This window comes from Budorcas taxicolor, chromosome 14, assembly GCF_023091745.1.
Source record: "Budorcas taxicolor isolate Tak-1 chromosome 14, Takin1.1, whole genome shotgun sequence".
NCBI classification, from domain to species: domain Eukaryota; kingdom Metazoa; phylum Chordata; class Mammalia; order Artiodactyla; family Bovidae; genus Budorcas; species Budorcas taxicolor.
Window position 1 is genome coordinate 6249445 of NC_068923.1, and position 24046 is coordinate 6273490.

Below are 24046 nucleotides of genomic sequence, written 5' to 3' on the forward strand. Positions count from 1 at the left end.
CAAAAGAGTTGGACATGACTTAGTGACCAAACAACAACCATAATAACTGATAAGAGGGAAGAATCGGAAAAAAATATTGGTATATATGTACATATAACTGAATCACTTGCTGTACACCTGAAATAAACTAAATCAACTATACTCCAATAAAACTTTAAGAAAAGAGTATCACAATATCATGAAAATATCTGAACCAAGAAGAAAAAAAGAAACGTCTTTCAGAAATGGTAGTGTTATTTCACTAAAAAAAAAAAAAAAGTTGATGTTTTTGAGAGGTGGAAATTAAGAGCTCTGTTTTGGACATTTAAGCATTTCCCAAGCTGACATGTACATTACACTTCAGGGATAAATGTTGAGATCCTTGAAAACCAATTATCATATAATACACCTTAGGTTTCTTTTTCATAACCACTTAGCTAGGTACCACACAAGCCATGAAGAGACTTTTTTCTTCTTATCTGATGCTTGCTGGAGAATCCAAAGCAGTGCTGAAGCTGCCTCTCCCAGATGCATTTAGGTTTGCTCTCCACCCGGGTGAGTTCAGACCAGAGAGACTATCAAAGCACTCCCCACCCCATCTCCACTTACTCAGATGGGACTGTTCTGCACACTTGTAGCGCGAACCCAGACTCTGCAAACCCATGAGTTTGAAAACACCTCGAAGCTTTCTTTCTAGAAATCTGTGCTTGCTGCTGTTGCTGCTAAGTTGCTTCAGTCACATCCAACTCTGTGCAACCCCACGGACAGCAGCCCACCAGGTTCCCCTGTCCACAGGATTCTCCAGGCAAGAACACTGGAGTGGGTTGCCATTTCCTTCTCCAAAATCTGTGCCTATTGCAAGCTAATTAGTATCTGTCGTTCTGTCAGAAAAGTCTTTCTGATGGTTGGGGGAAATGCAAACAATCCAACAGACTGGTTCCAAATAGGAAAAGGAGTCCATCAAGGCTGTATATTGTCCCCCTGCTTATTTAACTTATACGCAGAGTACATCATGAGAAACGCTGGACTGGAAGAAACACAAGCTGGAATCAAGACTGCTGGGAGAAATATCAGTAACCTCAGATAGGCAGATGACACCACCCTTATGGCAGAAAGTGACAAGGAACTAAAAAGCCTCTTGATGAAAGTGAAAGAGGAGACTGAAAAAGTTGGCTTAAAGCTCAACATTCAGAAAACGAAGATCATGGCATCCAGTCCCATCATTTCATGGGAAATAGATGGGGAAACAGTGGAAACAGTGTCAGACTTCATTTTTTGGGGCTCTAAAATCACTGCAGATGGTGAATGCAGCCAAAATTAAAAGATGCTTACTCTTTGGAAGAAAAGTTATGACCAACCTAGATAGCATATTAAAAAGCAGAGACATTACTTTGCCAACAAAGCTCTGTCTAGTCAAGGCTGTGGTTTTTCCAGTGGTCATGTATGGATGTGAGAGTTGGACTGTGAAGAAAGCTGCGTGCCGAAGAATTGATGCTTTTGAATTGTGGTGCTGGAGAAGACTCTTGTGAGTCCCTTGGACTGTAAGGAGAGCCAATCAGTCCATCCTAAAGGAGATCAGTCCTGGGTGTTCATTGGAAGGACTGATGCTGAAGCTGAAATTCCAATACTGTGGCCACCTCATGCGAAGAGTTGACTCATTGGAAAAGACTGTGATGCTGGGAGGGATTGGGGGCAGGAGGAGAAGGGGACAACAGAGGATGAGATGGCTGGATGGCATCATCGATTTGATGCACATGAGTTTGGGTGAACTCCGGAAGTTGGTGATGGACAGGGAGGCCTGGCTTGCTGAAATTAATGGTGTTGCAAAGAGTTGGACACGACTGAGTAACTGAACTGAACTGAATTGAACTGAAACAATCCAGTATGTGCTTCCCAGGTGGCACTCGTGGTCCAGAATCCACCTGCCAATGCAGGAGACATAGAGGCCTGGGTTCAATCCCTGGATGGGGTGGATCCCCTGGAGGAGGAAATGGGAACGTACTCCAGTATTTTTGCCTGCAGAACCCTATGGACAGAGAAGCCTGGTGGACTACAGTCCATGGGGTCGCATAGAGTCGGACAGGACTGAAGCGACTTAGCACGTAAACATGCATGCAGACATTCCAAAACTGGTCTTGCAGGCTGCGGACACCGTCCTGAGAATCCACACTGTGATTGGCCTGGCTCTCCTAGACTCATGGACAACTGTGCGCATGAAGACCCACCACGCTCTGCCCTCCTGGAACCCACAGTCTGAGGGGCTGTGGTGGAGACAGATGACAGTAAACAAGGAAACAAAGGAGAAACAACAGTTTCAGCGGGAAGAGTTATGAGGACGAAATGACCACAGAAGAGCTGAGTTCCCATCACTAGGAGGAGCCAGAGACCTGAGCTCCATGGAGGGCTCCACCCAAGGAGGGCTTGAGGGCAGGAAGGCTTTGTGCATTTCAGGAAAGAGATGAGTTTGGGGCTCATGAAGAGGGAGACACAGCAGGAGGTGGGTCCTCAGGGCAACAGAAGCCAGATCTTGGGGAGTCCAGCAGGTACAGGACCAAAAAGCTGAGACGCCACGAGAGGACTTTATAGTTGTGAAGAGACATGGCGTCATTCACATTTGAGCCCTTCTATTTTGTGGATCTGTGCAGACTGGGCTGCAGAGGGCCAGGAATTAATGTGGCAGATGTTAGCGGACTAGACTACAGCCCAGACAGGGGTAAATGGTAGGACCTGTTACTGAACTGAGTTAGAGGAACTTTCGAACAGGTCAGCAGGCATATAGCCCTGAAATGAAAATGTCTATCTGGAACATGTTGAATCTGCAGTGCCATTACAGACATAACCCAGGGAATCCTGCATTGAATAGACTTTGTTTAAAGTCGTCTCTCCCAAATTTCCTCCCCCCCTCTTCTCTTAGTTTTTCTTTCATGGAACACCATTTGACATCACATTATAAGGCATAATTTCTTCCGTGAAGAGTCAACATTTTCTTGGGCTTTTCATTTTTCTCTTCATTTCTATCATCAGCATTTGCAGTTGGGCTTTTTCAGTGTCCTTTTTCAATTTAAAAACTCCAAATGCCTATCACTTGTGAACCATCGCACAAAGGCATCCAATGATGGAGAATAGGAGGCCATATTTTAAAGCTGGGAAGATGCTAAGATCAGCCAGTCCTACCTTCAGAGCAGCACTTCCTTATAAAACAGCGCCACTCTGCAGACACAAAGTTTTTTTTTCAGTAATGTGACACATGAAGACATTTTCTGGACACAGAAAAATTAAAATTACCATGTTTAAATTGTTAGATTCCTGGGTTTTACTTTGTTATATAAGCTTCCTTCTGCAGTTGTGTTCACTTGGAAGAAAAATCTGTCTCCCATACGCAGGGGACAAGTTAGTTCCTATGATACATTTTATTTTATTTTATAACTTTAAAATTTTTACTGAAGCATAATTGATTTAATGTTGTGTTAATTTCTTTTTACACCAAAGTGATTCAGTTATACATAGATATACATCCTTTATTATATTCTTTGCCATTATGGTTTATTCAAGAATGTTGAATATAGTTCCTGGTGACTATGATACATTTTAATGAAAATACTATGCTTCAGTCTATTTTCTTATTTGAGAATAACTAGTGACACTCCAGAATTGGCTGGATAACAATAAACGCAAGTCATGAGTATTTTGTACACTAAAACAATCATTTCAACAACTGTTCTGGGTTGATTATTGCCGGCTGATTAAGTTACCAATAGGGAAGAGTTGGGGGAGAAAAGCTGGCTTTTAGGCTATCCGACTTCGGAATGGCAAAGTTGGAGAGCCTTGATTTTTATTGAATTGAGAGTTACCCAGGAAATGGGAAAGACTCCTTTGGAATACAAGACTGAAATATGGAAGAACCATATGCTGAAGAGCCTAAACTTATGTTTTGTATCTGCCATTTTTATATAAATGACAAGAGAGGAGATATCAAAATGAAATACCCTTTTAAATAAATAGAATTAAAGATAGAAGCAAGTTACCATGGTAAGACTAAGGATTTTAAAAGTAAGTTAAGATGAAGTTAACATAAAGTTTAAATGAGAAAAATATTAAATAGTAAAAGAAAACAATCCAGAATTAACACAGACATAATGATTTTTTTTTAAAATTTCATAAGCTAAGCACTGAAAGATCACCAGAATAGTGCTTAAAAATCTGAAATGACACAAAATGAATACAATCACTACATAATAGACCAGAAGGTTAAGATTATAAAATATAACTTAATTAAAGACCAGGTTAATGAGGTATCATTTGTGTTGTAAATTATAACATCCTCACGCTGAGAGATCAGGGGCCTCTCAGATAGTGAGTCAGATAGGGCAAAGTCTCAGCATCTTTCCACTCACTGTCTCCTCAAGAGCTCCCTGCAGAGGGACAGTGGGAGGTCACCCTCTCACAGATGCTGAAGACTCAAAATACTAGCACCGCAGGAGACTGAAGCCTCGTGCTCACGGTTAACAAACATTTGGGTCCAGCTCTATTCCTCAGGACCTACTATTGGGTGGTTCTTTCCTTCTTCTTGGAGTTTATAAGAGTCTGCAAACGTATCTGGAAAGTACAACCAAATCATATCTCTCTAGAAAGGCTCTGGATCCTAAGGAATGGATTTCTCAAATGCAGGACTGCTCAGTCCCATAGACTGACACGTACCTACTTCTCCTTAGAAAAATCCTGCCCAAGGAATCTCTTTTGAGTATCCGGTTAAATGTGTCCATAAGAAGCAAAGCTCAAAAACTATCATAATATCCTGAGTTTATTTCACCAAATCCCTCGCTTTTCAAGTAATATTCTTATCTAAATCATGATAAATACCCTCAACTTTATGTTATTTTATACTTTTCAAGATTCTTAACCTAACTTTAATCGTAGAACATTCCTAAGATATGAAGGGTAATGAATACTGGCTCTGCTTTACAAATCAAAGTGGGGAATAGAAAAGAGGAAGAAGTTGCCAAAGTAAATATTTACAATTAAGGACTGGGCTGAAACCTTCATCCATGTCTTGTGAATTCCAGACCACTGAACCATATTTATTCATTCAGACATAGTTCTTATAGATAAATGAAAACTTGTCAATAATTCCTTGTTTCAGTCTCCTATCTGCCACTTACATATTATTTACCCCTGCCTATCTTTGCTATTATTTATCCTCTACTTCATAAATGTATACCAGAAAAAGAATTGTCAAAACAGAAACAAGTAGAGCCAAACTTGAATCACTTGTTTCTCCAGTCTTCAACTTTGGACAAAGGGAAAGAATTATTACTATTACTATAAAGTCAAATACTATGAAGGAAATTATAATGAACCTTGAGACTTTGAAGTGAACACTTAAACATTTATTTTCCCCAAATAATTTAATTTTGGAAAAGATAAGGTAGATTTTATTTTGCAGATATACATCTATATAATGTTAAGGGAGGGCCTTACCTAGGAAATGTAAACATTTCATAATGTCTGTTAATCTTCTCCAGCTGAATATTAATCAAAATCAATAAAAACAGAAACATCTAAAGTGATCCAGTCGCCATGGAGGAGGGGTCACCATCTAGGGGACACCCAGGCAAGGGCCTGACAAACTTAGCCAAACTTCAGTGCTATTGGCAGCCTCCTTGGTGTCGTAATGATGTGTTATCTCTTGTTGGACCTAAAACCATCACAGAGCACATGAATACCAGACAAGGTCACTTTGAGACTGTGATCAAAATGAGGTAAACCAAAACTGCTTCATGGACAAAGACAGGTCCCAGTGGAACACACATTCTCAGAACACACATTCTGAGAGAGGAGCTGCGTTTTCCTCTCTCAGCTAAGATGAGTGACACACCAACTCAGCTGGTCTTCACTTGTCCTACGTATTTACTAAGATACTAAATCCTAGAGTTGCCCCCCTCACCCTGACACCATCAAATGTGAAGCAAAGTCCTACTTTAATAAACTTTGTCTGAAATCACCCAGCACAAGCCCAAACCATTGGCAAGTCTTTCCTAATACCCTCTTGGGCTTCCCTGGTACCTCAGTAGTAAAGAATCTCTCTGCCAATGCAGGAGACTTGGGTTTGATCCCTGGGTCAAGAAGATCCCCTGGAGAAGGAAATGTTAATCCACTCCAGTACTCTTGCCTGGGAAATCCCATAGGAAGAGGAGCCTGGTGGACTACAGTCTATGATATCGCAAAAGAGTTGGACATGACTGAATGATTAAACAGCAACAACACCACCCTCTTACTAAGATGCCCTGGAGTTCCCTATATTAATTCCCCCTCACTGTGGAGAGTGACAAACCCAACTTGTTCAACTATAAGTGTCATCCTGATGGACACTCACTGGAGCACAGGGACGTGATAATACTACTAATATTTATTAATAGCATTTGCTAGTTTGCTAACTACCAAGTTCTCTCCTTTAGAGCACCTCATGCGGCCTTCTCGTGAGGAGGGTGTTACTATTCTGTCTTCAATGTGCAGCTGAAGAAACTGAGACCAGAGGAGCAACACAGATGTGAAATGTAATATCTAAATTCAAATATGTTTTCACTTGCAGAAACCAAAGATCTTTCCACTACAACACATTAATGTATTTTTAAATAAGAACAGAAATGCCCTACAAAACATCTGGATGAGCATTAGAAATTTGGATATGTATAGGTGGAAAGAATCCACTTAACAGTTATTCTTTGGATACGACCAGGTACAAAGTTGCACAGAGAGGTAAACAGGAAATACAAGAGCACTTCTTTGTTGTCAAATATATCAACTAATATCATTGTGAACTTGATGCTCAATTAGTGACTGCAATGAAAATTTGGAGAAAACAGAAAACACAGGTTGGACTTCCAGAAATTCTGGGTATGGTGAGGTAATAGAAACAGATCACAAATACCACTGAACACACAAATACATACATACATCCTTCTATAGTATGACACTTGATTGGTACTATAGATGAGAAAAGAGGCTACTCTGTCTATGGGGATTCTCCTGGCCAGAAACTGGAGTGGGCTGCCAGGCCCTCACCAAGGAGATCTTCCCAACCTGGGATCAAACCTATGTTTCTTATGTCTCCTGCACTAGCACGTGGGTTCTTTTCCACCAGTACCACCTGGGAAGCCCATAGGAAATTCATGTGCTGTGCTAAGTCGCTTCAGTTGTGTCTGATTCTGCAACCCTATGGATTGTAACCCACCAGGCTTCTCTATCCACGTTCTCCAGGCAAGAATACTGGAGTGGGTTAATGTGTTAGCCAACCAAGAAGAAACACTTATCATCCCAATAACGGAGTGGATGCTATGTAGGAATGACGAGTGTTGTTCACACTAAATAATGAAATGTGTTTTATTTATGCAAATTCTGATCAGTTCAGTTCAGCTGCTCAGTCGTTTCCAACTCTTTGTGACCCAGTGGACTGCAGTAGGCCAGGCTTCCTTGTCCATCGCCAACTCCCGGAGCTTACTCAAACTCATGTCCATAGGGTCGGTGATGCCATCCAACTATCTCATCCTCTGTTGTCCCCTTCTCCTCCTGCCTTCAATCTATCCCAGCATCAGGGTCTTTTCCAAAGAGTCAGTTGTTCACATCAGGTGGCCAAAGTATAGGAGTTTCAGCTTCAGCATCAATCTTTCCAATGAATATTCAAGACTGATTTCCTTTAGGATTGACTGGTTGAATCTTCTTGCAGTCCAAGGGACTCTCAAGAGTCTTCTCCAACACCACACTTCAAAAGCATCAATTCTTCAGCGCTCAGCTTCCTTTACAGTTCACCTCTCACATCCATACATGACTACTGGAAAAACCATAGCTTTGACTAGACAGACCTTTGTTGACAAACTAATGTCTCTGCTTTTTAATATGCTGTCTAGGTTGGTCATAGCTTTTCTTCCAAGGAGCAAGTATCTTTTAATTTCATGGCTGCAGTCACCATCTACAGTGATTTTGGAGCCCCCCAAATAAAGTCTGTCACTGTTTCCATTGTTTCCCCATCTATTTGCCATGAAGTGATGGGACCAGATGCCATGATCTTAATTTTCTGAATGTTGAGTTGTAAGCCAACTTTTTCACTCTCCTCTTTCACTTTCATCAAGAGGCTCTTTAGTTCTTCTTCACTTTCTGTCATAAGGGTGGTGTCATCTGCATATCTGAGGTTATTGATATTTCTCCCAGCAATTTTGATTCCCTACTGATAATACATGACATCCTATTCTTTTCTGATACTTTCCTTAGTCAATGTCCAACTTTCACCCATTCCTTTTGAGCAAAGTTAAATCACTTGCCTCCTTGCCATACAAGGAGAGAAGGAAGGAAGGAAAAGTTAAATATGGTATTTCCTAGTTTGAGTCATTAGTAACTGATTTGTGTACTATACCTAAACAGTGACTAGTGTTGGCTGGGGGCAGTGGGCCAGCAATATACAGAGCAATATGTGTTTCTTAAAAGCTGGGAAGCTGTTCTCACAGGACCCTACACTAAAACATCACTGCCCATGATCAGAACTTGCATGATCAAATCTTGCAAAAGTGGTGACCAGAGACCCAATTTTTTGTTTTGAATGTTCCCCTGCTTTCTTCTGCTCCGTGGCCCATGTCAGCCTAACCAAGGAGAACCAAGTGTGGGTCTTACCTACACTCTTCATCACGGACACGTTTCTTATCATAGTATTTTTTTTTTTTCTTTAAGAGGATAAAACATAGGCAAAACACTCTCTGACATAAATCACAGCAGGATCCTCTATGACCTACCTCCCAGAATATTGGAAATAAAAGCAAAAATAAACAAATGGGACCTAATTAAAATTAAAAGCTTCTGCACAACAAAGGAAACTATAAGCAAGGTGAAAAGACAGCCTTCAGAATGGGAGAAAATATAGCAAATGAAGCAACTGACAAACAACTAATCTCAAAAATATACAAGCATCTCCCACAGCTCAATTCCAGAAAAATAAACGACCCAATCAAAAAATGAGCCAAAGAACTAAACAGACATTTCTCCAAAGAAGACATACAGATGGCTAACAAACACATGAAAACATGCTCAACATCACTCATTATCAGAAAAATGCAAATCAAAACCACAATGAGGTACCATTTCACGCCAGTCAGAATGGCTGCTACACAAGTCTGCAAGCAATAAATGCTGGAGAGGGTGTGGAGAAAAGGGAACCCTCTTACACTGTTGGTGGGAATGCAAACTAGTACAGCCACTATAGAGAACAGTGTGGAAATTCCTTAAAAAACTGGAAATAGAACTGCCTTATGACCCAGCAATCCCACCGCTGGGCATACACACCAAGGAAACCAGAATTGAAAGAGACACGTGTACCCCAGTGTTCATCACAGCACTGTTTATAATAGCCAGGACATGGAAGCAACCTAGATGTCCATCAGTAGACGAATGGGTAAGAAAGCTGTGGTATATATACACAGTAGAGTATTACTCAGCCATTAAAAAGAATACATTTGAATGAGTTCTAATGAGGTAGATGAAACTGGAGCCGATTATTCAGAGTGAAGTAAGCCAGAAAGAAAAACACCAATACAGTATACTAACGCATGTATATGTAATTTAGAAAGATGGTATTGATAACCCTGTATGCAAGACAGCAAAAGAGACACAGATGTATAGAACAGTCTTTTGGACCCTGTAGGAGAGGGAGAGGGTGGATGATTTGGGAAAATGGAATTGAAACATGTATAATATCATATATGAAACGAATTGCCAGTCCAGGTTCGATGCATGATACTGGATGCTTCAGGCTGGTGCACTGGGATGACCCAGAGGGATGGTATGGGGAGGGAGGTGGGAGAGGGGTTCAGGATGGGGAACATGTGTATACTGTGGTGGATTCATGCTGATGTATGGCAAAACCAATACAATATTGTAAAGTAATTAGCCTCCAATTAAAATAAATAAATTTATTTTTTAAAAAGAGGATATCTTAGGAATCTCGGGTAGGATGGCTATAAGAAATGCATGTTGAAATCACTTAATATTCAAATTACTACCTTTTATTGAAACTAGAGCATTTATTTGTGTTTTTCAGAATTGCATTCTATTTTTCACATGCATGGGCCTCCCTTATGGCTCAGCTGATAAAGAATCTGCCCGTAATGCAGAAGACCTCAGTTCAGTCCCTGGGTTGGGAAGATCCCCTGGAGAAGGGAAAGTCTACCACCCCAGTATTCTGGCCTGGAGAATTCCATGGACTGTATAGTCCATGCGGTGGCAAAGAGTCAGACAAGACTGAGCGACTTTCACTTTCATTTTTCACATGCGTGTTTCTAAATCCTCAGAAGACATTGCAAATTTCTAGAGATCAGGGATTCTACATTATGCTCAGTAGTGTTTTACATCTAGTTGATAGTTAATAATGCTTTATATTCAGTGACAATCCCTGAAATTAGCCATAAGATAATTAGTTCTAATGCTTCTTATATCTAAGATATCCAACTGTAAAGATCTTAGAATGATTTCAGTGATAGTATAATACAGGTAAAACACTACTAGCTTGAAAATACACATGGTTACTACGTGAGTGACATTTGGTGTATGTGCTTGCAAAGCAGCCAGTGGGGCAAAGCTGTGGAATTATGACTGAACATCTCTAAGTCATAACTGTATCAGCTTAGAAAAATGAATTTTCTTATCTGAATTCTAACAACTTAGCATCTCTATGTACTCATAGCTAAGCTTTTTATGTCTAGATAAACTTATGGAAAATGGTCTATGAAAAACCTGGCTGACAACATTTTATTGATCAGCACCATTTTATCTTTGTACTTATGGGGATCAACTGAGGTATAGAATTAATTAAAAACAAATATATCAAAAGATATCCCATAGTTAGCTATTATTCTTACTTCCCAGTGTTGTCTATTTTTTTCACATTCCATAGAAAAATGAGTGAACACTGACTACCTATAAATATCACAGCTTAGTTGTTAGAAAAAAATTCTAAAATTTGCATAAATTAAATCTTTGGGGAAAAGGCAGAGCATAAACATACATGCATATGTCTGGTGTGCCTATCTGTATATTTATATAGAGATAGAAATAAGAACTTAAATAGATTTTCTGGGAATGATTTGAAAATAAGGAATCATGATTTTGACACCTTAGTATTCATAATACCTGAATACTGAATCATATAGTTATATTCACAGTTCATAGAATTTATAAAATTATAAAAGTAAAAAGTATATTACTCAATATAACTGCTACATATTTACATGTATACTCCCAAGTGTAGGAACCCTAGTCTTTGTCTGAATTAAAAGGGAACAATTAAGCTTGTTAGATGACTGTTTCCTCTCTGCATTTTCAGTGTTTTTCATAGTCCTCAGATACTTTAGATTCTTAAAATTTCCAGAATAACTTTAAAACATTGTATTATAAGATAAGATATTAATGTGGGGAATTTAGAGGGCAAATGGGACTCAATGTGAGTTAAGTAATGTATCTGGAGTTCACTACTGGGATCCCAGCTGTTGATTGCATGGAGAATATGTCACTGCATGGGCCAGTGAGAAACTCTTCCAAATAGAAGATGCTGCTTGTTAATACTGGTCTGCTCATTTTTGTTAGACTTTGCCTTTTGCCACTCATACCTGTCTCTTCCTTTAAGAAGTGTCTTTGCTTTCCTGGGAGATTCTATCATTGTTTGTATTCATTTTCTCCCATACATTGCAAACCCCTTCAAGCTAGAGATCAGTCTTTTTCATTTTGTAGGTATTTGTTTTATGTGTGAATGTTTCAGCATCCTAAATAACAGCAGTACAAAGACTTTTCTCTGGAGCAATGGGGGAAATTATCAAAAGGTAAAACAGAATTGAAACATTTTAAAGGAAAGGAAAAAAATGTAAATACACTTGAAGAACAGATTTTCCAGTCCTCATAATCACATCAGTATTATATATCACTTATGATCTCACCATTTTGAATATCTAGCAGTGAATGCAGAAAGTCTGATTTTCTAGCAAATGTCTATAATCCTCATATGGAAGGACCATCTCTACACCAGACTCTCTAGTTACAATGTGGAAGCAATAGTCCATTCAAGTCTTTGGGACGTCTTACAAATTTTCCAGGAGAGAAATCCATGTATAGGATAAAAGACTTAGTGGGAATCATTAATATGCATATTTATAGAATTTCAATAAAGGTGAACATCCCCTGGTACACAGTATTATTAATACTTCAAAATAAATGAAATATTAATATACACAACTGCATACAATAAAATCAAGGAAGGTAGCTGGTTTTATTTAAGCAAGAATCAATAAAGAAAAGGCTCATTTTCCAATGTGGCTAAATGAAGGTTGTACTCTTAAAATCTCTTAGGTATACTGGGGACCATATACAAAGATCAGAAACACAGTTCACCAAATGCAGAACAGGCTCACCTGGGCAGAGGGCGATATTACACGGCTTATGATGCGTCTCCGGCCCTTCGCACGGCCTCCCCCCATACTGGGGCGGAGTGCACGACCTCGTTCTGGTTCTCTGGCCTCGACCACAGGTGAATGAGCAGAGACTCCACGGAGACCACTCCTCCCAGACTCCATGGACTGCAACAAAGCAAAGAAGCTTCAACAACAGGAACTGAGACACGAAGTCAAAGATTACTTTTTTAAATACATAACTCAGAAAGAAAAATCATCAAATAGACAAGTATGAAGATATTTTAAAACTTCAATTGAATTACTCTTATTTGCCATAAAATGTAAGTTAACTCAAAAATCATTAAAATAATATAAACTTGCATGTACCTTTGTATTTGAACAACTACTTACATCATATAGTTTATTATCTTTTTTTTTTAATGGAAATGTACCCCTCTCTGTCATGGTAAAACAGTCATGAGTTACTTCACATCCATGTAAAACTAACTAAATTTCTTAGAGTAACCTTCTGGAGTTAAAGCTGAATTTAAATAGAGAGGGTCAATTTAATTTTTTCAACATTTAAAAAGTTTCAGGATTAATAAACTTGATTAACAAATTTAGTCAATTTATTAAATTGATTAAGATTAAATTGATTAAACTGTCAGAGAATTGAAGGTACATATTTTAAACAGTCTTTTAACCTCACATTTTAGAAAATATATTTTTGCCATTTAAAATCTGTGGGCTTTCAAAGTCGCTGTTTTTTGAATAAGAGGTAAATTTCAAAAACTCTATTTATTTGCTAAGAGTCCCCTCCTTCCCTAGGTTTAAAATGAGGGACAAATATTAAGACCTATTTCTAACAGCCAGGAAACCAGAAGACACCTTTCCTCCTCCAATAACTAAATGACACTGGTAATTCTACTAAGTAAAACTTCTTGAAAAAACAAATGATTTAATTAAGATAATGTTTCATGTAACTATCAATACATCAGTACTTCAAATATGCCATTATGAGTAATTCAAACTTGATTGGAAATACTAACATAATTTGTGTTCCTCCATAATAACCACTTCTAAATACTGATATCTTTTCCCAAAAGTCCATTAGGGTTCAAAGTTGAGGTCCCTTTCTTGAACTGTCAAATCACCAATTCCATCCCAGTTTTTAACATTTGGGGCAGTAAGCAGTAGCATTCCATGGATAATACATGTATTATATCTACTCCATGGATAATACAAATCAAAATAAACCAGGCAAAATGTGCTCTTCAGGTCAAAAGTTCTTGTCTTGATATTGAAACTACCTTACACTTGAAAGTCCATGAGCAAATGCTTGATATAACACCTACAGACATGAGTAGGGGGAGTAGAAATTTATAATTAAATGACAAAAATAGTGCTAATTTTCTCCTCAACATTGGTCAGGGCAAGTAGAAGTGACAGAAGAGTTATCCAAATAAACATAGTACGTCTAGAATCTTCTTCACTTATCTGCTGACCAAGTTGTTATTTTAAAAACACAGATACAATACCCTTAATTATGAGGCAGTCTGTTCTATTTATACTATTTATTTGCCCCAACTTGGAAGATGTGTTCAAATATTGGAAAAATTAGCCAAATGTAGGCAATATTCAATGAAATATTCTTTAAGATACTGTGAAACTAGCTGGTAAATATATTTCAAACATCCTGTATAGAAAAAGAGAGAGTGAGAGAAATTAAAATGCTTTCATTTTTCCCATTTAAGTTTAGGAACACCAAAATTAATTTGTATCCATTGGTATAAGAATAAATAGTAAGTCTGAATTTAAAGTCTAAGGAAAAAAATACTCAAATACCTATATTTACATATAGGAATATATGATTAATTATAGCAAAATATTTTAAAGTAACATAAACAAAGATTTAGTTATGTAAAATGCATACCTTTAAGCAATTTTTGCATTTATGTTTAGTTACCAAGTTTCTCCATTTAAAAAACACCATTTCTCCCTTATTTTTTGTATAAGATGTTAATAGGCTATATAGTATTTTTATTTCTTCTTCTGTTCATTTTCTCTTCTATCAAAATGCATTGTTCCAAAAGCAGTGAACAATCTCAGAAGAAAAAGCTGCTAAACTGGCATGTTTTTCTCTAAAATCTTACTGAAATGTTAATTAATCTTGATGACTTAGTTAAATTATGAAGCTAGAATCCTTTGAAAAATAATCTTACCTCCTATTTTTTAAGTCTTTATTGTTTCATCGTGAAACTTCATGACTCCTCCACATCATTTTTAAAAAGCAAAATTACTTGTTTTTTATTTGAAACAGACATAAAATTATCAATAAGTTTTATATATGATACTATTGAATTAGTAGGAAATTGGGGCACAATTTTTTAAATAAATTTTACAAATTCTCTTCATAAGATTTAGGATAAAGGTTAAATATTTTCATTTTAATGGGAATTTATTATATCAACTTTTATTTTTAGAAAAGTATGAAAAGTGATCTAGTTCATTTGAAAAATACGCCTAGATGCAAATCAAATTAATCTGTTTTTATTGTTTCCTCTTTAGACACCAGCTGTAATATTTCTATTTCATCTCTATTCTATCTAGAAATAAAATGAAGAATATACAATATGCAAATTATATTACCACCAGATTTTGAAATAAGTATACAAATTATGTTGTAATTTAGATTGGAATGTATAAGATAACTCTGCTAAGTGAAAGTTTTCTTTTATTTTCATTTATTTTCAAGAAAATAAATGGATATGAAAACAAAACCATTCCTTAGCTTAAATAAACATTTTTTCTAAAATACTGCAGTGCATACAGAGTAGGTTAGTAGTTCTCAACCAGGGGCAACATTGCCTCCCCAGGGAACATCTGCAAACATCAGAGACATATTTGGTTGTCACAGCCTCAGGAGAAGAAGGAAGTCTCCTGGCATCTGAAGGGTAGGGGTCAGGGATGCTGCCAGACATCCCCACACCTTCAGGCCAGCTCCCCACAATAAAGATTTATCCACATCAAAATGTTGATAGTACCAAGGTTTGAGAAACCCTGGAAGAGATCATAAAAGTGTAATTCAGCAAATAGAAAGAAAGTCGCCCAGTCACGTTCGACTCTTTGCTACCTCATGGACTGTAGCCTACCAGGCTCCTCCATCCATGGGATTTTCCAGGCAAGAAACTGGAGTGGGTTGTCAAGACCAGGTCAGTAAATACACAATCTCATGTAGCTCTCTAATTTTCTCAATTTACTTTCTGTTTACCTCTAGCATTTTCTTCTCTGAGCATAAAAGTTTCTAAGAAACTATGATGTCAAGGCAAAAATTTTGTAAAAGGCTGTGTATTTTAGGATTCATATTAGAAATAACACATTATTATGCAATTTAATTTAAAAAACTCTTTAAATGTGAATAATATGGGTGAATGGTAACTAATATATAACACTATTGATTAACCTTTAATAGAACAAATAAATATAAGCTCTAGTTCTATCATTCCATACATTTTGTGAAAAGTGACATTTAACATTCAATTTTTCCTTGTGTCATTTTCATTAACTAAATGGCAAATGCATTTCCTTATACACAGTGTGACAAGTAGGTTATTTATTTCTGAGGTAACGTTCTTCTTGTGAATAAGCTATTATTTCAGAAAAATATTTATACTATTCAAAGTACTATCTCAATTTCAAATTCATCTTTCTTTTTTTTTTTTTTACTGTTTTCATTGTATGTTGTATAAAATCCTACATATTTACCAGCATGGCAAATAAGTGAAAAAAAATGTTGAACAGAAAATATTTCATAAGAAGCACAATCACCATCTGAAATGTATCACAATTTCCTGCAGTGGGATAACTATTCCACATTTAAAAAATAATAAAGTTGCTAAGTTATTATTCATGTTTGGAAAATTAAAAAGAAATCAACAAAACTCTTGTCAAGATCTTTGATTCAATATCAGAACTATAACAGTGGTTAGATGATTAAAAGATACAGATTTCTTATCATCCTTCCTATTTACAAAGACAAACCTCTATGAATGTGGAGGTGAAGAGGAACCAATAATTAGTATGTACTTCTTCAGTAGGCATCATGGTAGGAGGTTTAAGATAATGAGGACAAACTTGACCATCATAGAATATTATTGTTTTCTGGACCTGAGACGCAGAGTGAAAGGGAGAGCATGCTGGTCCCACGACAGATGGTCTCCATGCCCAGGGAGGGGTGAATCAACATCATCTGGTAGGAAGATGAAGGTTTTCATCTGCCAACAAGGTGCATGTTTATGGCTAGTGTCTGGAAAGTAAGCTCTGAACAGAGAACTGTGGGGAACTCCTTAGCCCCACTCAGACCTGCACTTAGGGATCTGTTAGTCATTAGATTTTATTCCTGTACCTTGAAAGGATCTTGACTCTTCAAAAGGATGCTGACAAGGTAAGTGTATAGGTCAAGTACAACCTAAGTCTCTGTTGACAGTTCTCTCCTTGTCCAGTATAGAGCCCTTAACATAAACACTGTTAAGTAGGGGCCAGATTTAAGTACTAGTCCAGACAGTGCGCTGTGCACTTAACCTACACTCAGCAGAAAATCCACTAGCATTTCCTCATGAGGTCCTTTTACCTACAAAATTTAGAAATGTTATAATCCCTAAAATGCCCATCTCCTTACTATTTGCTTTTCTGCTCTTATGTATTGGAGTCCACTTTGCTCTGTGACTCCTGTTTTTGTCTTTTTCTTTTTTTGTCTTCCCCATCCACAACTTCCTTAAGCATTTTCCCCTCTCTTTTTATTGTTCATTTGATGTTCCTTCTCATCTAGTCTGATTCTCTCTGATGCGCATTGACTTTTCTTGTTTTTAGTGGAATTATTGCTCTTTTCCTGCTAATTCTACCTTCCATTCCTCATAGATTTCTGCCCTGTTTCTCTTTTTTTTTAATTGAAGTAGAGTTGATTTACAGTGTTTCAGGTGTACAGCAAAGTGATCCAGTTATATATGTGCGTTATGTATATGTCTATTCTTTTTCCTGTTATTCTGCTCTGTTTATTCAGTTATTTTTTACTTTTTATTTTTGGCTGCATCGTGGGGCATGTGCGATTTTAGTTCGGTGACCAGGCATCAAACCCACTGTCCCCTGCAATGGAAATGTGGAGTCTTAACCACTGGATCGCCAGGGAATTCCCACTGCTTATTTTTTAATTCTACTGCTATGTGCCTTCGAAGCCCCTGACAAAGGGATCGCCCAGCTCACCAAAGCATTCCTTCTTCAGGACTGCTCACCACTTTCTTCCCTTTTTATTTTTACCAGTGTGTCTTTCCTTTTATTGTGATAAAAATATACCAAGTGGAAAATTTATCTTCAGATCCTTTCTAAGTATACAATTCAGCAGTATTAAGTATATCCATATTGTTGGGAAACAAGTCTCCAGAAAATTTTCATTCTGCAAATCAAAACTCTGTCCCTATTAAATAACTCCTCCTCCAACTTGTTTTTGAATGGGTTGCCCTTGCCCCTTCTGGGAAATCAGGGCTACCCCTCCCCTGGGCTGCCCACTCTGTACTTTGGCTTTTAGCAACTGCAGAATCAGCCTTCTCTGGAAGTGGAACTCGCCAGAAGCCTTAAGCACACTTAACCAGATCAGTGCAGTGCCAGGCCTTTTCCTCGTGTCCATCTCACTCCAAAGGATCTAGATGGGCTGTCAATGCAAGTCCATCGTCAGCTGCAGGGGACAATGAATTTGCATCACCCATCTGTCAGATGGCTGAGCATAAATATAAACCTGGAGATTCACAGGATTATGTGCTTTGGACTTCTTGAAAGAATCCTGTTGGTACTCATTTTACATGAAAGTCAGAGGTCTGAGAAGAAAAAATGCTTATAATATGCATCTATGCACTGCCTGACAAAAAATGAAGCAACATGGAAAAATCAGATCCTAAGTGGGTAAGCTATTATGCTATAAAGAAGACCATCTTTTTCCATTAGTGACTTTAGGTTTACAAAGCAGAGGATGGCTTTGATGAGAGCAGTCACTTGAATGAAATAAACTAACAGAAAGTCCTTTGGTCAGGGGCACTTTTTTCCTGATGGGGTTAAATAAGTGGTATGAAAATAGCTGACTGCCTTAAAGGTTGTATTAATCACTGCCTAAACAGTGCCTACTGATCACATTTCAGGATTCTGGCAAATTTCACTGTTCATCCAACATTCAATTGGACTTTTTCACCTTTTAAAATAAGATTTTGAACCTTAAATACCATGAGAAACAGATACAGAAATATCAAGCGTATAGTTTCAAGTGGGTAGGGAGTCACTTATATAATTGCTTGACTGCTCTGAAAGCAGAAAGAAGCACATACATAAAAAAATTTCACAGCTGAAAACAAATTACAGTTATTCACTCTTATTAAAATGTCTATACCCAGTTCATATGAAAATAACATATTGTTCCAAATGCGTAGCATGACACAATTCAATAACATCCACAGTTGTAGTTGCTGCTAACACTACCTGGACAGAGGGCAGTGTTATTGCAAACCCTTGATTCTCTTAATGGGCCGCTGCAGTGTGTCCCGTAAGGTGATACACAAGTTCTGGTTCGCACCTGCGACCCCTGACCACAAGTAACTGAGCATGTGCTCCACTGGGACCACTCTTCCACGCCAGATTCACCTGTGAGCAAGACAACAAATAGACATGAAATACCGTCTTGAATATTCATCTAGTAAGCATTATACCAAAGTGACATTATGACATGCAAGAATAATTTCAATGTAAAAACATGACAGTACATCAAAGCCATACAAAAACATTTCAGAGAAAAAGAAATGTAAATAGAGATACTATTACACTGATGCAAGGTTCACGTTAGCTATAACCTTGTTAGCAAGACTCTGCTTCACAAATCCACTGGGCCATGGATGCTATGAATGGACCAGTCAGTGTTTTTCAACCAGGAATGAATGATTGTTGGAGCGATTCTTTTCAAACCAGTTTAAGGCTCTGCACTTGCTTGGAAGAGAAAGCAAAATGCATGGCTAAACTTACTCTGGCTTTGGTGAGCAGGCATATATTGAGGCATCCTTCCCCAATTCTTTGTTGCATAATCTCCTTTCTAATGTTGAATTAGGTAGGGCCCTGGGAGTTTGGGCATATCTAATTTTTATTGTGTTGAACACTGACACTTATTTATAATTTATTCCTAGTTCTAGTTTCTCATCCTATAACAGTTATTCATTTGTGATAATTTGTTTTAAAATGTTCTGCTCACAATTTTCCTCAAAATGAATTTTAATTGAAATAAAGGAAAATTCCTCTATGATTTCTATTAATCTAACCTGGAACTAATTTTTACTAAAAACTAGGGTTTTTAAAAAAGTCATTGAATGTCTGAATTCATTAATTTTCTTGGAGTAGGCATTACCCTGAAACTGTGTCTCCATTCTATTATTATCCAAAGTCACGTCCCAAGGAGATGTAAAATCAAGAATTTTAAAGAAAATCTCAAGAGCTCCTATTGATAATTATAATCTGGTCATGGTGTTCAGAATAGATTTTTGAAAACTGATTGGAAAAGTTATAGTTACTTTTCTCCAAATACAAAGTTGGGCCATTTACCTACTGGAAGATACTAGTTAAATTTAGACTTTGTTGAAAAGTACTTTTCCATCATTTGGCAAAGTATTTCTGAAAGCTTTGTATCACTGATTATATACACCAAGGAGCAATTTATATTTTATAGGTTTTGTTTAAAATTTGCCTTGGGAATAGAATTCAAAGGATAGAATGTGATAATCCATTTGTCCACCTTCTGTGGAAAGGTTAGTAAATGACTTGGAGTGTAACTCAAGGCAGCTGATCCACAGGCGGGGACTTTAGGACAGAAGGAGATTGGATCAGAATGTAACTCAATGTTCTGATTTCTTCACTGAGAAGTTATCTTTTCCAAGAAACAGAGAATCAGCTGAAATAAAACATGCATTTGATAAAGTAGTTTAAGTGACATTCTGTTGTAAGCTTCTTATCTCAAGGCCCAGGACAATTAGGCCACAGACAAGCATGGGTCCACCCACCACACTTTGAGTATGTAGTAGAAACATTTGTTCTTATATTGGTCTGCATTATGTACCCAGAAGTATAAATAATAGAATGCATTTATAACTGGATGTATGTCATAGAGTACAGTGGTAACTGGGATGACATTTTATGTTAAGTAGGACATCTTTTCAGTGTTGTGATTAATGTTCGTCTTGGTCATTCTTGAATCATCACCCTTGATTATTCCAGTATTTTTTGCCTCTACCAATTAATATATTACTAGTCCAAAAAAATGTTATTGAATGATATTTGAATAATATTTAAAGCTATGACTAATAGTTTATGCATTTACATTAAAGAATACTCTATCAAGGTTGAAAATCATTATTTTAGAAACCAAATAATATAACAATGGTTAAAAATATCTATACATGTATATATACATGCATATATATATATAGTAATAAAAGTTTAAATTAAATTTGGGGAAAGTATAATGAAATTTTTTTTCTTGTGATAGTTGAACCGGTGTTTATGATAAGACTAAGTGAAGTAGAAATATCACGGTTGAATATTATTAATTAAAAGCCAGAAAACTTTGAACATTGTGAATTCTATTATAAGTCAATGATAAAAGTTATGAATATAATTAGTTCTATTTTTCCACAAAAGCACTGCATTGTTATCATAGCAGGAAAAAATGTTTTAATTAAAGTGAGCAATGAATCAGGATCACAAACTACTTTTAAGTGCATTTTTGTACAAATATTTGAAAATTCAGGTTGTCTCTGTATGTAAGAAGCTACAATGTTGTTGAACAAGCTAGACAGTGATGCCTAGGTTGGAGGGACTGATTTCTTCAGAATTGGCTAATTCACTCTTTCAAACTGATGGTTCCTTTTGTTGATCGAAACCAAAGTAAATAAATGAATAACATATATATGGGCTTTCAAATTACTAATCAAACCTTGCCATTAAAATATTGGTCAACCTATAAAAATGACCTTGTTATATCTCCATCTATAATTTCAAGTAATACTTCCATGCACTAGTTATATTTTCCATTCTGCCATGGCCTCATCCCAGAAAGGCATGAAGGCTGTTTTAGTCACGTACCTTGGGGCTTTGTGAGAAATACTTTCCAGCAAAATTATTTTATAAAAAATTCACTGATATTAAAACAGTAAAGTATAACACCATGTATACTCTTTTTAATATATGTGTCTTTGGAGATAGCACAAACTACTAGAATTTGATTCCTTAACTCATAACTGAAGGCATATTACACATCGTGTAGAAGGATTCAGTATCTACGGAACTTTTAAGGCTCTTTATTGTGACACAAAACATGAAGGGAAACTAGAAAAGCACTGCAAGCAGAGTCAGAAGACCTGTGTTTGATGGAAATCTAATGCATATTAGCTCTGAGACCTGGAGAAAGTTACTTTATTTCTCTGAATCTCTCAGTCTGATGAGTAATACATCTACCTCAAAACCTATTTGTGAGAATTAAATGAGATAATGTATGAGAGTGTGTTTTAAGCTATAAAAACATATTAATATAAAATGTTGCTAGTATGTAAAAATTATGAAATTAGAAATATATTTACAATTTTATTTTTCTGTTTTAAATAACATGCTACATATTAGTGTATGCTATTTTCTCCACTGAAATAAAAGCTTGATTTCCTAACCATTTTTATAAGATCATTTTATAACTATGATGTTAAAAAAGCATCAGTGAGTATAACTAAAATGGCTTAAGCCATTTTGTTGGCATTTAATTTAGATGTCTATGTATCTTATCCCAGCATTTCATTTCATTCGAACATTGTACATGTATGCCCAAACTAACCTATCTCAATTACCTAACTGACTAAAATGATCAAGGTATTTTGATAAAGTAATGCAACCTTACTAAATATTACTCTTCTAAAAAAATTGCCACTTAATTATTATTTCATAAAAGGGCTAGTGATCATACTGGTTGAAGAAGCCAGGTTACTCATTTTGAAAGGAAGTCTTAAATTTTAAGGTCTGATAGCTGCTGCTTTGTTTTCCCTCAGGACTAATATACAAATATATTGTATTTTATTATTCAGTTTTACATCCATTTTATTATTGTTTTTAAATTAATGTTAGCAAATGCTTATCATTGTTTATATGTAACACTCATTTATTTTGTTTTATAAATAGAAAAGTTTTATATGGTAAAATAGATGTTTTATAAATAAAAGTTAACTTTCATAAAATTTTATTGTGTGATATTCAGCTGTATTTATTCCAAATACCTAAACATCTAGAGAAAGTATAACTCAAAAAATATTTAAGGGAAAAAAACCCTCTCCTTTTAGCTTTACAACTGCGAGTGTCAAATTATGAATTTTAAAAACTAATAATGCCGTTTTCTAGTCTTTTATCAGTATTATAGTAATTTAAATTTAAAATCAGTCTTATACCTGTATTTATAATTGCTTATCTTTGGATTAAAATGAAATAAGAACTATATACTAGTTACCAATTCAAGTGTTCCATCAATATTTTCAGAAGTTTAATTCTGAAGTTCATTGACATTTCCAACTTATTGTTCACAGCATGGAGAAACAGTTTTAAAGCTCTTCATGGATCTATTTAATAAGCATTTCATCTATTTTACCAAATCATGTGTTACTATATAGTAGATACAAAACAATTCTTGGAAAATAATGAGTAAATTAAAAGGGAAATTAGTAATAAATCACTAAGAAAACATAATGTTCCTTGTGATTTGACTTTGCAAAAAGGTTTTTGGCTTAAAACTCTGAATTCTCTTGGTATGTGTCAGGCAAATCCAAAATTTGAGTTTATATAAAAACTCCTGCTACATTCTTGGAAAATTAAGACTGTGGTTCATCATTTTATTAATAAGTGACTGTAGTTTTAGGAATTTTAGTAAGCCAGTGTCTGCCACTTCCTTTGCAAAAAGTCAAGACACCTCTAATCTTAGAAGGCTGAGTAGTCAGCCCATGGTCTATGCTTTATTTAGAGACAAAAACTCCCTAATCTCTGGTCAGTAGTTGAACTTTTGATCCCTGTAAGGGAGAAAAATACATTTAGAAATTTGAAAATTTGCCCAAACCTAGTCATGCACTTTTGCTTTTGCACAGTCAAACAGTAAAAATGTAAATAAGCTTTTCTTAAACAAGAAGCTGCACAAAAAGCAATCCAGATAAGCAAGCTTTCTTCATTTCTGGATTTGGCTGTAACATGTAGTTTTAAAAAGCTAAAAATATGTTCTTAATTGTAGAATTTATTCTAAATGTTCTTCCTGTTCTGAGAATTCATTGACCTATTTGCCACTAATATATTCAAGTCTACAACTACTAACCCATTACCAAGAGCACAATTCATTAAGAATATTTGCATTTTTAAGTTGTAGATAAAAATCTAGTGTTCTGAAGAAATGTTATCTGAAGAATATATGAACTAAAAGAAACATTCATTTTTTAAGAGAATTTCATCAAAATTTGTCTGAATGTTATATTAAAAGTTGATCACATACGTGAAACTTCTGTAAGAATGGTAAGACACATCGTCTAGATTGGGACATATAAGACTTTGTG

The 24046-nt window shown here is 36.3% G+C and overlaps 1 protein-coding gene across 1 annotated transcript in view; it reads right to left on the reverse strand.

The window, feature by feature from the left end:
• The window catches only part of ADGRB3 (adhesion G protein-coupled receptor B3), an 881864-nt gene that overhangs the window by 522597 nt on the left and 335221 nt on the right, over nucleotides 1–24046 (reverse strand). Inside the window, exons 3-4 of the mRNA XM_052651548.1 lie at nucleotides 18918–19079; nucleotides 12420–12584 (exon numbers count right to left, since the gene is read on the reverse strand). Of these exons, the coding sequence (XP_052507508.1) occupies nucleotides 12420–12584; nucleotides 18918–19079 (327 nt within the window). The remainder of the gene's footprint in view (nucleotides 1–12419; nucleotides 12585–18917; nucleotides 19080–24046) is intronic.